Source organism: Sarcophilus harrisii, chromosome 1 (genome assembly GCF_902635505.1).
Source record: "Sarcophilus harrisii chromosome 1, mSarHar1.11, whole genome shotgun sequence".
NCBI classification, from domain to species: domain Eukaryota; kingdom Metazoa; phylum Chordata; class Mammalia; order Dasyuromorphia; family Dasyuridae; genus Sarcophilus; species Sarcophilus harrisii.
In genome coordinates, this window is record NC_045426.1 from 660,889,246 (window position 1) to 660,905,943 (window position 16,698).

Sequence of the window (16,698 nt, forward strand, 5' to 3'; positions counted from 1 at the left end):
ACATTCAATCTATTGTAATATGTATATTGTTTCAGTTGAATGAAGTACATGAAGAGAATCTGACCTCACAAATATATGCGAGTTGGAAAAGGAGTATTTTAATAAACGAACATCTCAGTATTATTAAAAGTCTTGACCCCACAGACCTCCTTGAAAGATTCTTAGGGATTCCCAGAGATTCACTGACCACTCTGAGAAAGGTTCCAATGGGTTTTGCTTAAGTTACTCCAGTTTCCATCAAAAGCTCTGCCAGGAATATACTTTTCCCAGGGGAAGCAGATTTAAAAAAAAATAAAATCTCATCCTGGACCACTCAGACTGGACTGTTTTTGGATATTCAATACCCCCCCTTTCAACTCTCTCAGTTGTCTTTTCATTGACTGGAAGCTGAAGGGTAGAAGGATAGAGAAGGAAACTCAACGGCTTCTTACAGATTGATCAAAACTTTCCATTTTCAATCAGCAACTCTGCTTGGTTCAACTCATGCCCTCAAGAGCATGTCTCCAAGCTCAGTGTGGCCCTTAACCCAGTTTTTAGCTCTCTTTTCTTCCCTAATTAAATTATAAACTCCTTGAGGGCAGGGACTATTTTTTTCTTATTTGTATTTCCAGCAAGTAGCACAACCTGTAGATGGTGAATAAATGTTTATTAAAAGAAGTTAATTGAATGAAACTTTGAAAAGAGTGATGTGACTCAACTTGATCAGAAAATGACCCTGGCAATTTTAAAGTATTCAATTTTAAAAGAGGTAGAAGGTGGGTGTCAAAGTAGATAGCACATCAAAAGCCTGGTATATAGAAGACTTATCTTCCTAAATATAAATCTAGTCTTAAATGCTAACTGTGTGACCCTGGGCAAGTCACTTCACCGTGTTTGCCTCAGTTTTCTCATCTGTAAAATGAGAAATGGCAAAACCACTCCAGTACTTCAGCCAAGAAAAACCCACATGGGGCTACAAAAATTTAATGACTGAAAAACAACCAAACATAAAATGAGGTTAGGTCATATTATCTAAAATTTGTTCTCGGGATTTTCAAAACTCCTTTGATTTTTTTCAATAAATATAAATTCCTACTTAAGAACCTCATACAAGATACAAAGATTTCTGCCTATCAATATATTCCCAAGATCTTAGGTCTTTTACAGCCTTAAGATTAGATGCCCACTGGTAGCAGATGGACCTTAAGTCACAAAATATAAATCTATAAATATATATCTGGTGCCTCATACCTACAAAGCATTGCACTACAAGTTCTTGTGACATACTTAAATACACAAATGATTCTTTGATTTCATTCAATTATTTTTTAAAATAATGCTACTTATATAATATATATTTTACAGTTATATAATTTACTTTCCAAGGTAGTTCCAACAATGATTTAGAAGGTTATAACTGGATGAAGGTATCTGGTCACAGGATTTGAAGTGTCATATAGTCCTACTCTCCCAAGTATTTCACAGCTGAAAAAACTGAGACCCAAAATTATCAACAGTACCTTTAATGGTATGTCTAAGGAATCTCTGGGGAAATATTTTCACATAAGGTGCTTCTGGAACCTTCACCATCATCCCCACCATGAACTTATCCCATACTTGTTCAATTTAATGTATACAATAATAGGTGCAAAATAAGGTCAGCCAATTTTCTTAAACTGTTTCTTCCTTTCACTGTCATAGGCTGATTCCCAATCTCAGTCAAACACTCTAAAAGCTTACTACTACTCACCACAGGGAATGGATAAAAGTGACTCATTTCTGCTACACAAAAAACACTGCAACACACACTCTATTGACAAAGTAGAGCACTAAGAAAAGAATACAAGCTTCTAGCAAACAATAAGAGTTGATTAAGAGCTTAGAAAAGGGAATAAACCTACCAGTTCAATTTTCTAGGAGGAAAAAAAAAAAAAATCACTGAACAAGCTCACAACTGTTTTCTAAGCAACCTTCTTTAAAGTTCAAAAGCAGTTGACTTAGACAATGAAAACATGGTTAAAAAAAAAAAAAAATTACCTCAACTCTCCCTTCACCTTTAACTATTGGGATTTCCAGCCCTGAGAGGTTGTTGATTTTTATAGTTCTAAAAATTCAAGAATCAATCATAATTGCTTTTATCCTTTTCACTTTAGGTCAAAATTTAAGGCTTCTTTTTCTAAAGAGATAATCAAGTGCTCCTTTAACCTTCATGGCCAAGAGAACTTAGAATATGTGCTTTCTAATAGTCTAGAAACTTTTAACAATTATAGAAAGCTTCTGAGTATCCACATCACCAGCTTGGTATCTGTCCTTAGGGACTCATGACAGAAAGAAGAAAAAGTCTTGAGCTAGCTAAATTTGGAAAATTTCCATTCTTTTACTTTTTTCCTTAAGTACAAAAAGTCACCCAGGGGAAAAACAGGAGACAATTTATGCCAATCAAACCAACCACCAATACTACTTCGACCACCAACTATTCTCACACCTTATTAAACAGGAGAAAAGTAGTGTTTTTCAGACCACCACTTCCACTTCCGGCTCAGCCCTTGCAATCATCATCAGCAACTCCTATAAAGGGTCCAATAAATCTCCATTAATAGCCACTGTCCAACAAAAAAGCCCAAGAGCCCTAGGAGGGACAATGTCCTCCCTCCATCCCTAATCGCTGGTCCTGCTTCCAGCAGACTCCTTGAAGCCATTTTAGGAAGCTATCTCCAACTAGATGGGACTTAGCAACTGCTTCTTGTGTTTCATTTATTAAGTTCTTGCCATCAAAGTTCCCGACATTGTCAAATGGTTTAACATCAGAAAATGATATGCCATTTATTAGTGGAATGATACCTAAAATTATATATTGCAACTGGTTTCATGTATGAAAGCTAAGAATGGGACTTTCTACTAGATATGCAACTAGATTTTCTATATATTTTCTTTCCCAATAGAATTTGAGTTCATTAAGTGCAGAGACTATCTTACTCTTCTACCTGTATCTTCAGCATTTAGCACAATGCTGTGTACATAGTTATGTATTTAATAAATGTTTTTCATTCATTTATTCTTTCAATTAATTCACTTTCCAATCAAGTTACATATAGCTGCTATGAAAATTTTTTTTAAAAGCACTAGTTTGAATATATTTCCTTGCACAATAAGCCTCAGTATTCTGATATAAAATAAACAACTCCTCAACTGGCATTTTAAGTCCTCCACAGTTTGACTCCAATCTAAAAAAATGGAGTGGATTTTGTAGTGGCCAAAAACTGGAAACTGAGTGGATGCTCATCAATTGGAGAATGGCTGAATAAATTGTGAATATTATGAAATATTATTGTTCTGTAAGAAATGACCAGCAAGAGGATTTCAGAAAGGCCTGGAGAGACTTACATGAACTGATACTGAGTGAAATGAGCAGAACCAGGAAATCATTATAGACTTCAACAACAATACTATATGATGATCAATTCTGATGGATGTGGCTTTCTTCAACACCAAAATCACCACCAAATCATTAAATCAGTTCCATTTGTTCAATAATAAATAGAACCAGCTATATACCCTGCGAAAAAACTCTGGGAAATGAGTGTGAACCACTACATAGCATTTCCAATCCCTCTGTTTTTATCCACTTGCATTTTTGATTTCTTTCACAGGTTAATTGTATATTATTTCAAAGTCTGATTCTTCTTGTACAGCAAAATAACTGTATGGATAGGTATTCGTATATTGTATTTTACATATACTTTAACATATTTAACATGTATTGGTCTACCTACCCCCTGGGGGGAAGGAGGGGAAAAATTGGAACAAAAGGTTTGGCAACTGTCAATGCTGAAAAAAATTACCCATACATATATCTTGTAAATAAAAAGCTATATAATTTTTTTTTTTTTAAATGGAGTGGAAAACATGTTGAATCTGGAATCAGACAACCTAGAGTCAATCCAATTAAACAAGACTGAGGATACAAAGATAAAAACAAAACAGTCTCACAACTTGAGGAACTCACATTCTTTTGGGGAAAATCCACATAAATTTGGCCAAGTAAATAAAAAATTTATACAAAGTAAATACTACATAATTTGGAAGAACAGAGCAATAACAACTTGGCAGGGATGATGAAAGGTCTCCTGGTAGGAGATGATACTTGAACTTAAACCTAAAATAAACCATGGGCTCAAGAGGTAAAAGCTGAAAAAAAAAATAATTCTGGGCAAGAGAAAATAGTATGTACATAGTATGTACATCATGACAGAAGCAGGAGGTTGAATATCTTATTCTAGAAACAAATAGAGTTGAAAAAGACTATGAAAATCAGTTTTAAAAGATAGGCTATAATGCCCATTTTCTAACCCCCCCCCCAAAAAAGAGGAAGATTTACATGTACAAAAATATTTGTACTAACTCTTTTCAGAGTAGCCAAAAACTGGAAACTAAGAAAATGACTAAATAAATTTTGATATATGGATATCACTGAATGCCATAACAAATGAAATGGATAACTTAAATTTCAGAGGTCATTATAGACAGAAGTTTATGAATTGATGTAGAGCAAAATGAACAGAACTAGGAGAAAAATTAATAGGATAACATTATGGAGAAAAACTAATTTGAACTTTAGAACTCTGATCAATACAACAATAAAACTATGAATCCAAAAGATTCAACATGAATGATACTCATGATGAATTCAAAATGCTGAGCTACATATATTTTCAGACATGGGTACTATCGGGGTTTGTTTTGCTGGATTATTTATTGAGTTTTTTGTTGTTGTTTTTAAAATTTGCTTAATAGAGAGAGAACAGTGAAAGGAATCAGTTTAAAAAAAAAAAAAAGGCTTGTTACTTAGGGGGGAGGAGGGAATCTAATTTTTAAAAAAATAGGTTAGAACCAGACTGGGAAGTTTAAATACCAAGCTAAATTTTATTTTTGGTCCTGGGGTTATTTGTTGTCTTCAGTCATTTTCAGTCTGTCCAATTCTTTGTAGATCCCATTGGGGGTTTCCTTGACAGACATCGGAGTGGCTTGCCATTTCCATCTCCAATTCATTTTACAGACTCCTGTAAAACTGAGGGAAACAGGGTAAAGCGACTTGCCTAGGGTCACAAAGTATCTAAGGCCCTAGAGACAAAAGGGAACAATTAAAATTTTTGCTTTAAAATCAAAGGTTTTGATGCATACATGATAACTTTGTCCCCATCAGACTGAAAAAAATATAATGAAGATATAGAACATGTGACAAAGGAGGTCAAGCAAGATTTCCTTTACTTATCTACTAGTTATCCAGAAACTGCCATACACGCACAATATTTATATAATGACAATGCGGTGTCTTATTAAAATTAAAATTTTATTAATCAAAATTAACAAAACTAAGGGTTAAAAAAGGAGAAACTTTCAAATGATGGTTTTTGTAAGCCTGTGTAGCATTTATGTTTCTGAAGTTACTACTACAACTTAAAATTGCCCAAAGACTTTTGAAACACTCTGTATAAGACAAAAAGTCAATCTTGTTAAATGGTAAAAGGATATGAACAAATAATTTTCAAAAGAACTGTAAGTTATAAATAATCATAAAAAACAATGCTTTAAATCACTAATAAAAGAAAACAATTCTGAGATCTCGCCTAACTCCCAGAAAATTAGCAAAGATGACAAAAAAGATGGAAATAGTCAACATTGGAAGGATTCTAGGAAGATATGGACACTAGTAAATTGTTGGTAGAGCAGAATCAGTATAATCATTAGTACAATATGTGGAAAATTATTTGGAAACATGCAAATAAAATGACTTTTACAAACTGATCAGTGAACTAGAACCAAGAAAACTAGAGACAAGTGAGGAAAGACTGCAATGTAAAAAGTCACAAAACTTAAAGTGAATTTTGCAAAATTACAAAGCAAAAGTGGCCTCCCACAAAGAGATGAAAAGATCCTTCTCCTCTCCACTCCTTTGAAGAGTTAAGAGGTCCACAGATGAGAAATAGAATTTTTAAAAATATAGTAATCAGTTTTACTATTTTTTTTCTTTTAGGCAATATAAAAATGATATCAATAAAAATGTTTTTTAAAAAACCACAATTGTCCAAATAAGAGTTAACAAGGGTCTGAACTAAGATAATAATGGAGGGATACAAATAATATTATGGAAACGGAACCAACAAGATTTGTCAAATAACTATATGGGGGAGAGGCAAGTCAAAAATGATGGTAAAGTTTAAAATCTCACTTCTAGGGTAATGTTGGTATGGTCAACAGAATGGATCTAGGAGTCAGCAGACCCAGGTTTCAATAATGACTTAAATGCAAACATTTTGTATCTATATGACCTTATACAGGTTACTTAAACATTTGAGATTGTTTCCTAATGTGCAAAATGGAGGGGTTGGACTCGATAAACTTAAAGGTCCCATTGAACTCACTGAAATAAATGAAACCCATTGAAATAAATGAAACAGTACATTTCCTGGCTGATATTCTACTGCTTGAACTCCCATCTTTGTATTTCCACACCAGTTCCTTTATCTGACAGGCTCTTTCCTCACTTCCAACTCATGATCTTTGTCTTTCTTCTTGACTCAGATCAGATTATCTATCGATCACTTCTGAGAAGCCTTTTTGGTTCTCAAAATTGTTAATGATATTTATCTATATTCATTCCAAGGCGAACATAAGCTCCATGCAGTTAAGTGCTACCTTATTTTGACTTTGTCATCTCCAACATCTAGCAGGATGCCTTGTAAATGGCAAGCAATTATTGTTTAATGAATTAATTCAGAATCCACACTTTTGGATTTCTCATTCACTGTTCCTGCCCCAGTGACAGAATAAAAAAAAATCTATATCCTTTTAAAGTGATAATACTTCTATCTTATCTTTTTAAGCTGTTATTTATTTATATTTCGGAAATAAGCAGGTTATAGGGCAGAGGATTGGACCTGGAGACAGGGAGACCTGAATTCAAATGTGATTTCAGGTTAGTGGTATGAGATCTTGGGCAAGTCACCCCAATATCTTTGCCAAAAAAAAAACAAAACCCTCAAATGGGGTCATAAATAATCAATAATGACTGAAAAACAATTGAACAACAACAAATTTTTATTTAAGTTACAGTTGTCTACATTTTAAATTTTGTTCACAAGTACTGTGTGCCCAAGAAACCCACTAGAGTTAGAATCGAGACATTTTGTGAAACTTTTCCTCACCTATATAGTAAGTGACAGAGTACAGCAGTGATGTCAAACTCTAGAAAGAGAATCGTGCAGGCTACATATTTTAAAAAATCATAAAATTAACATCTATGCTGTATATTTTGTTAAACATTCACCAATTACATTTTAAACCTCTGGACTAGTTTCTAATGTCCCTCTCTGTTCTAGATATATGATCCTCATCTTAGTCTTTTGAACACATTTTGTCAGTGTCCTATGATAGTAGCTTACCCTGCCTTCCAAAAGCTGGGAAAGAAACTCAAATGTCTCTCAAGTCATTATGAATCAGTTCTATATGGTCTCAAACAATTGTTAAATCCGTGTTTTCAGCATCACCATCTCTTGGGTATTTGTTCCAAATACATATTTTCCACATACTACCTCTCCTTATGCTGGTCCTAAAATTACATTTCCCCAGTTATTTTTTATAGCCCAGGATTCAATTCAATCCTAATTCAATGCAAGCACTTATTTTGCATAGACCTTCACTAAAACTATTCCTATGTGGAACAGTTTCCATATGATGTTAGCATAGGAGAAGATGTGCTATCTCAGACAGGTCCCCACTAAGGTGTAATTCCTTTCAAGTATATACTAAGAATCCCCAATACTCTAATAGATCTTCCATAAAGCTGCTAAAGGAATATTCTATTCCTAAAGTGTGGGTCTGATCATGTCACATACTTACTCAATAAAACTCCAGTGGTTTATTATACCCTCACAATCAAACATATAAACACTTCTTTTTAAAATTTAAACCTAAATTACAACTCAACTCCCTCCTTTTTCAGTCTTCTTGGACATCATTCCCCTGTCATGCAGTCTCTTTGTCTAGCCATATTGGCTTACTTGCCATTTCCCATCCATGATTCTCCATCTTCTCTGTCTAAGCCTTTGTACTGAGCATTCTTCAATCTTAAGAGCAAGATAAACCCTTTTCCAACTCCCCCAGGTGCTAATATACTGTCCACAAACTATTATTTATTTTGTAAATGTGTGCATATACCATATATTTTATATATGTGTGTATAGGTGTATCTCTCATACTCACATGTGCACTCATTCTGTCTCTGTCTCACTCCTCCCTTTCCCCACCCCACCTTGCCTTCCCAGAGACAGAACTATTTGATTCTTGTCTTGGTATACCCAACACAACCCCAAGAACTGGCACACAGTAATACTTGCTTAATGCATATCCACTGACTGATTAGTTTGAAAACTCCTATCTGATACCTGGTCACCAGAGAACAAATTTTAGGGTCATAATCACTCATATAATTAATAAAACTAAATTGAATAAGCAATCAAATAATATATTTTGGAATTTTTTGATATATTGAGAGGTTTTGATGATTTTTTTTCCCTTTTCCTTTTTTTCTTTAATATTCTTTGTTATATGGGATTACTCCCTAGAAGGAATTTGGAAAAAAGGGACTGGAAAAAATTTAAGCAATGTAAAAATAAAAGAAATATAGGATGTACTACAGCATCATAATGAGTAGGATTTATGATCAATAAACATTTTCTTATTCTATATTCAAAAGTTTATGACATAGTCCAAGTCATGAATAAAGATAACAGAAAGTGCTACACTGGAATTAGTAGACCTAAACTTGAATAATCATGGTTCAGATACATTAACTGTGTAACCAGAGGCAAGTAATTTTCCCTCTCTGATCCTCAGTTTTGTTATCTGCAACATGGGAATACTTGTAATACCTATCTTACAGAATTGTTGAGAAAAAATAATTTTTCAAATTTCAATATTCTATATAAACTTATTTTTGTACTTATGAGACAAAAAAAGAGATGCTAAAAATTAAATTTCAATCTATTACCTTTTCCTAAAGGAATAAATAATAAAAGCAATTCCATACTTCTACTAACTCCTACTATCTATAAAATTAATTGGTGCAACTGTAACTCAGAAAAAAATTTATACAAAAGATTTTACACTAATGTACTAAGATGTTTTGAGGCACAAAAAGGCAAAATTTAGTTTTTATAAACAATCTCAACTAGCTCAAGTCCAATGATTTGGGTCTGAGTTCTAGTCCTACTATTTACCAGCAAGCCATTTCTCTTCTGACATTCAATATCCTCATCTGGACAACAGGGATAATATAATGTGCCTACTTTACAGAGTTGAAGGAAAACTACAAAAAATATTCATGCCTTGATAATTTTCCATTATTTTGCTTCTACTCATAAGTCTCCTATACTGTTAATGCTGAAGAAATCAATAGACACATATTAAGTGCCTGTTATGGACAAGAACTACTATGGCCTAGGCAATGGAGCTATAAAGGGAAAAAATGAAATACTGATCAGGTCCACTATAAATTCAGTGGTGTCTAATCTTAACTGGGCCCTTGCGGCTATACTTGGTAATTTTTCTATTCATTTCATTTCAACAAACATATATTTATAAAATTTTTGTGGAAGGGATACAAAGACCATATATCTCTGCGGTCAAGCAGTTACATGGGTAAAAGAAGAGAATAACTAGAGTAATACAAGTAAATACAAGGTAATGGGAACAGGGAGTGAACATTAATTGGGGGGAAAGCAGCATAGACTGGCATCTGAGCTGAAACTTGAAGGAAGACAAGGTTTCTAGAAGTACAGACTGCATACTAAAAAACAATGAAGTAGGAGATGGAATGTTAAGATGGGGAAGAACTTGTCTAGAAAACAATGTGTAATAACGAGTAATGTGAAAAGAAGCTAAAAAGGTGGAATCTAATTGTGTACTGAAACTACTCTCTCCAAGGTACCCAAAAATCTCTTAATTGCCTTTTTATCCTTGACTTTTCTGCAGCACATAACAATGCCCATTCCCTCCTCCAACATCTACTATACCCTCCCTTTTCTTGGCTATCTCCTGGTTCTGCTTGTCTCCAACAACTCCTCCAGTTCACTGTCCTCCACTAGTTGCCAAGTATGAATATATCCCTTTGAGTTCTATACTCTCTCCTATAGCAATCGCATCCACTCCAAGGTTTCATTATCTCTAAATGGACAAACCCTCAAATTCACATATCCTGCGTGACTCTCCGGAACTCACATTTCCAACTGCCAAGTAAACATTTCTACTTAGACGTTTCATCACCACCTCAAAACTCAACATATCTAAAACTACAATCATCCCTCCCAAAAAGATCCTGCTTTTTACCCCAACTTTTCTATTTTTGCTGATATCATCATTATCCTAGATATCATCATTATCCTAGTCCCTCATTCAAAAGTTCATAATCTGTAATTCTTCATTTCTTATCTCCTTTAATCAGCTATTTATTATTATTGTTATATAAAATATTATAGTAATGTCTATTGCCACATTCTTATAAAGTCTTCTCTTCTCTCCTCTCTAATTCTACTACTCTCACATCTTCTCATATAAGCTCCTAACTAGTCTCCCTTCTCCAATATAATTTTCACTCAAATACTAAGATAATCTTCTTAATACCTAGGCCTGACTATTACTTAAAATAACTCTAGGGCAGCTAGTTGGTGTGGTTAGAGCACCAGCCCTTTAGTCAGGAGAACCTGAGTTCAAATCTAGCCTCTGACACTTAATATTTCCCAAGTTAACACTCAGGCAAGTCTTTCAATCCCAATTGCCTCAGCAAAACACACACACACACACACACACACACACACACACACCCTCTAACAGCTCTCCCTATGCTTAGAGCAGGAATTACCAAATTAATGTCTGTTTTTGTATTTAACTATTCTCCTTCATGAACTGTCATCTTTTTGTTTGTTCCCTAGACTCTCACTCTCCCCAGCACTTGATTGTGAAGCTGTTTCTTCTTCTGGGATTTCTCTAAATAATCCTTTACATATTTCTACCTGAAATTGTTCTTTTCCTTAAGGGTCAGCTTAAGTGCACCCTAATGGACCATGAAGATCTCTCTTTTGTCTTTATCACATTCTATCTTGCATCATACTCATTTCTATATGATTTTACAGATTCACAAAAGGGACATGGAAGAAATATAAGCAGAACATTCCATGATTTAGGAAAAGGCCATGGATTATAAAGGGGAGGAAGAGGAGGAAGAAGATTCTTTCAGAGCTATCTGATAGATCTCCCATTTTTTCTGATGTCACAGAAAAGATGTTGGGGATCAAACAAAGATTTATAAGTATGGAAGATTGGGAAGATGAGGGTTAAGAACAGAATCACTGGTTCTATGACAGCCTAGGTGCAACCCAAAAGAAAAGCTTTTCAATCTATCACAATGGCTTATCCCCTTTTCATCTTGTCCCCTACCAGATTATAAACTCCTTGAATGAGGATTTTATTCTCTACCTTTGCATCCCCACTGACTAGCACTGAATAAATGCTTAATGATTGCTGAATTCAATATACAAATATAAACTAACACTAGATTGGGAATAAAAAGACTTAGGCTTGAGTCTCAGCTCTGTCATTTCCCTTCTCCAGCTTAACTAACTCCAGTTAGTTTTCCTTTCTAAGAGAACAATGCTACTTCACAGAATTGTGAAAACACTTTTGAATTGTAAAGTGGATATAAATGTGAGCTATAGTCCAGAGCAAGGAAATACTTTTCCCAATAGCAATAATTTTTTCTATAGAATTATTATTAGTAAAAACAGCAAAGTGACTCCCCAAAGTTACAGACTTGTGAATATTAGGTCAGTTGTCTGACAATTTTCAACTAAAAAGTAAATTTAGGCACTAAACTATAATTGCACAGCCACAAAGTTAAGAATTACATGACACCATTTCTTTATTACATCTCTTAGAAGGTTTAATTTTAGTTTTGTCTCTGACAATGTCCCATTTTTCCCCCCACAAGCATCTTAATTGTGTCAATTACCCAGAACTTTTAACATTTAACTGGGAAAGACAAGGCCAGAACTTGGTCAATCCCCTGTTGATGTGATTTTAGATCAGGGATTCTTAACTGTTTGTTTGGCAACCTGACAAAGTCTACCTATCCCTCCTTAAACTAGTGCTTTACAATGCATGGAACAAAAATATGTATTACAAAAAGGAAATGAATAATATTGAAATAGTTATTAAAGTTTATTTATTTATTTGCAAAATTCACAGACCCCAGTTTAAGAATCACTGCACACTTATTTAACTATCAGATTGCTTGCTGTCTTGGGGAGAAAAATTTGGAATACAAGGTTGTGCAAAGGTGAAAATTGAAAGCTATCTTTGCATGTATTTGGAAAAATAAAATGCTATTAAAAAAAAAAAATCAATGTGCCATATAAATTCAAGACAAAATACAACTTTGTATGCCAGGCTCTCAAACCTTCATTATTCAAGTCAAGCTCAAGAAATATGACAGAATCTCAGAATTAGAATTATAAGAGACCATCTAGTTAACCAGTAGTTATAGAAAGGCTCCATCCAGCATGGTGGGGACCCAGTTTCAGACAACTCTAAATTTTCCCTTAGAAGGCATCTAAACCTGCCTTTCTATAAATTCTACTTGAAGCACTTAGATCACTATATACCCTATATATATAAAAACTTGGAATACAAAGATGGCAGAGTAAAAGAAAATGCCTGCGCCCTTAAGTTTATAAAGAAGGGAATCAAATTTGAATAGAGGCATGAAAAATTTGATAAAAAAGAGACTCAAAGAGCTAGAGCTGTGGGGAATAATCAAGGAAGCAGAGCAGGGAATCAATACTTGAGATGAACCTTTAAAGAAGAAAAAGATTTCAACCTACAGAAATAAAAAGAGGAAAACATTCTATACAAAAGAGGTGGTAGATGGAAGCATCATGATTACTAAGGAGAAGCAATAGTTCAAATTGGATGGACTGCAAAAGCAGTAGAACAAAAGTAGTGAGAAAGTACAAAGAACTTGAAAACACACAATGACCCAGTTCATCTATTTGGAGTTCAATACCAAACTCTTATTATAAAAACATTTGATACTGGATTATCCATAGAACTGAAAATACTTTTTCCAATTTAAACAGTAATCCAGGAACTAATCTCATAAACTACCTTTGGTAACTGATTCAAAGAGAAGTAGGTTGGTATACCAAAAAGAATCTGAAATTTTAATTTCCTTAACATCTAACTCTGGATCTGTAGAGTACAAAAAAGTTAAAAAAAAAAAAACAAGACAACATAGATGGGACACCAGAAATGCTGTGCCTATCTAAAAAAATTGTCTTTGTCTGAATTGATTTGGTTTAAGGGATTCAACAGTCCATTGTCTATCTTGTCAATTTTACCTCTGTCACGTATCTTGCATCTATCCAAGTACAAACTCCTCTTCAGAACTATTCTCAAAATCTAAATTTCCCCACCTCTCTTCAATCCATTGTCCACATAAGGTGCTAATATAATCTTCTGACCATGTCATCTCCTTAACTAAAAAATCTTCCATGGTTCCCTACTGACTCTAAAATACAAACAATTTAACTTGATATTAAAACTCTTCAAAATCAGGCTCTATCACAGGACTATTAGAACATTAATTCCCTTCATGAATTCTACATTCTAATCAAAATCCCCTACCTGCTTTTCCCCAAAGTCAGTATTTCATTTCCACCTACACACATTTACTCCTTCCTACCCTGTCCTCTTAGAATTCTGCGTTTGCTTTCTCCATGAAGCATTTCATGACCCTTTCCCTCAGATGTTAATGTTCACTCCCTCTTTGAATTAATACCTTAACTTATCTGTGTACATGTTTTATATACCCATTAGAAAGCAAGTTCCTAGGGAGCAGAAACGTCTTCATTCAATCACTGGACCAAACAGTGCTTTTGCACAGAGCAGTCTACTTATTGAGCTGAAAAGTTTTATGATAACCAAAAACTCATCTGCTTTTTTCTATCCATCTCTTCTGTTTATTTCTTCACCAGCTCTAACTTATCTTTGCAACACTTTAGCTAATCCATGAAATTCATATGAGGTTTCTTCCAAGCTTATGAACAAGATTTCTTTTTTATTATACTAATATTACTTACTCAACTGGCCTTAATGGTTAGTGTTAACAGTTCTCAGTAATGAAAGAGGCATCTTCTGGTATAGTTGAAAATAATATGCCAGCCAAGATTACTTAAGATGTTCACTGTCAAGTTTAAATTAAATTTGCTTTGAACTCCACTAAAAATTACAGTGTTGTATTAAAAGAGGGAGAGAGAAAAGAAGGATTTTCTGGTATTCCTTTTGGTGATTCTACCTCAGAGTAAAAAACATGCTAAAGACATTATTCAAAAGCTTCTATCATCAACTTTTATCATACTGGATACTTTTGAAGCCCTGTGTTCTCTGCTACCAATGCTAAGGACAGAATTATCTTTATGCCTCTCAAATCTTTTACTCAATTTTTAACTAAAATTGTACAGGCAAATGCATTTCAATTAAAGTCCTCCAGAATTCTGGACAACAGATTACTAATATTCCAGTTTACTTGAAAAGAAAAACAAAAACTCCCCCCCCCCCCCCCTTTTCGGCAAGACACAATATGCCTTTACTTGCCCAAATTTAAGATGAATTTGACTTTGGCCCATGGAATATTAGCTATGTGAACTATTACTTCCTGGTCTTTAAGCAAATGCAATACCTTGTTTCAAACCTTAGGAGCTCACCATCAACAACTGCTACCCATTTTCCTGTTGCCCAACACATTAAAGCCACAAGAATAGGTTCTTTCAGTCAGTATGTACTAATGAAAATCCCTCAGGAACGTGATAATGTGGTGCCCATATCCCCACAAGGGGTCCTGGGCTAACACACTGGTTTTGCACCATGAAAGGCCTGAATGGCCCAACCTCTAGAGTGCTTCTGGGTCAGATAGTCATAATTAGCAATCCAGAACAAATACCGAGCCCCCTCCCCCCAATGTAAGCATAGAAGGCAAGACTTATTCTTTCAGAGAGGATGGAAACAGGAGCAACGAGTGAGAAGTCAAGGGAATAGATCTCCCACTCCTAAACCAACCCACTACTGCTTCTCGAGCGCAGCCAGGACTGCCCAAACTATCCCCGCTCCCTAACCCCGAGCCATCCAAAAAATAAAGAGGGGCAAGCAGACCCTGAAGCCCTGCCCTCGCTCCGAGGGGAGAGCCCTCAAAGGCCTTCCTCTCTGGAGAGGGGAGCTGAAGCACCGCACGCAGGACTTCCCAGTGAGGCCCAAGGAAGAGTCAGGACAACCGCCTCAGGGGTCAGCAGAAGGGCTCCAGAAAGCATTTCGAGGGCGGCCCGAGACACCAGTTGCTCCGCAGCCTCCTCCCATCCCTCAGTGTCTGAAACAGGTTTTCCTGTGTCCCCCGGAAGAGAAGAGGGCGCAGGAAAGGGAGTAAAGACAGCCGGGTGCTGGGGCCATACCTCCCCTTCCCCAAATCATCCTAGGAAAGATCACTCAATCCAAAACCCCAGCGCAGGCCTCACGGCCCAAACGTGAAGCCGCGGTCTCGCGTACACGGCGTCGCCGAGCTCCCCCTCGCCGCCTCCGGATAACACCACTCCGGCGGCGGCCCTGGGCTGGGGTCCGGGAGACCACCAGGTCCGGGTCTGTGCGACCTGGGGGTGTCCTGAGGAGCAGAGGCTCCGGCGGAGTGCAGGAAGCTAGGCGGCGCGGTGCCGGGAGTAGGGGACCGGGGGAGAGGGGAAAAGGGGCCCATGCGGCCGCTGCCCCGTCGCCCGCCACCCGCGCTCCGGCCCTCGCCGCCCCCTCCCCGCCGCGGTGCGCGCAGAGCGGCGCGGCCCCCCGGGATACTTACGTTGCTCTGGGGGTCGATGGCCTGCAGCAGCCGGTCCCTGATCTGCTGCGGGGAGGCCGGAGCCGCTGTCATTGCCTGAGCGAGGCGGGGGGGGCAGCCGGGCCGGCGGGCTGGCGGGCGGGCAGGCTGAGGGGGGACCGGGGACCGGGCGGGGGGTCACTCACTCGCCAGTCTCCGGGAGCGGAGCCGCATGTTCCCCGCGGGGGGACGGGGGGGAGCCGGAGCCACCGCCGCCGCCTGAGCTGCCCGAGCCGCCGCCGCCGCCGCCTGAGGAGCCGCCACCGCCAGGAAGGAACCTCCTCCACAGCAGCCGCCGCCACCGCCACCGCCGCCGCCGCTGCTGCCTCGAGAACCAAACTCCAGTGAGCTGCCCCCGCGCCAGGCACTCTGGGTAACCCGCGCCGCACGCAGCGCCGGCGCCACGCTGAGGAGATTGGGATGTGGGGGGGGGAAGAGACGAAGGCAGGGAGGGAGGGCGGGGAAGGGAGGGGTGAGAGGAGAGCAAGGGCAGGGGGAAGCGTGCGCGCCCCCTATGGCCCGGACACGCGCAGGGCGGTGCAGGGCCGCCTGTCCCGGAAGAAGCCTCCTTCTCCCTCCCCCACCTTACCCCGCCCCGCGCCGTTCTGGGCCGCAAGAGAAACCCTACGCATGCGCAAGTGTAGTACCAAAAATTACCTCCTCCCACCTCCCCGCCCCCCTCTCCCCCCAACACGTCTCCTCAGTCTTGCAGTCCGAGACTGGGTGGGACGGACGTTGAAAGGCGGTTGGAC

General features: G+C 37.7%; 1 protein-coding gene across 1 annotated transcript in view; it reads right to left on the reverse strand.

Annotated features, from left to right (window-relative positions):
* Positions 1–16,245, reverse strand: part of MED26 (mediator complex subunit 26) — a 91,853-nt gene extending 75,608 nt beyond the window's left edge. Inside the window, exon 1 of the mRNA XM_031947971.1 lies at positions 15,929–16,245. Coding sequence (XP_031803831.1) covers positions 15,929–16,000 — 72 coding nt within the window. The 5' untranslated portion in view covers positions 16,001–16,245. The remainder of the gene's footprint in view (positions 1–15,928) is intronic.
* Between the last annotated feature and the right edge of the window lie 453 nt (positions 16,246–16,698).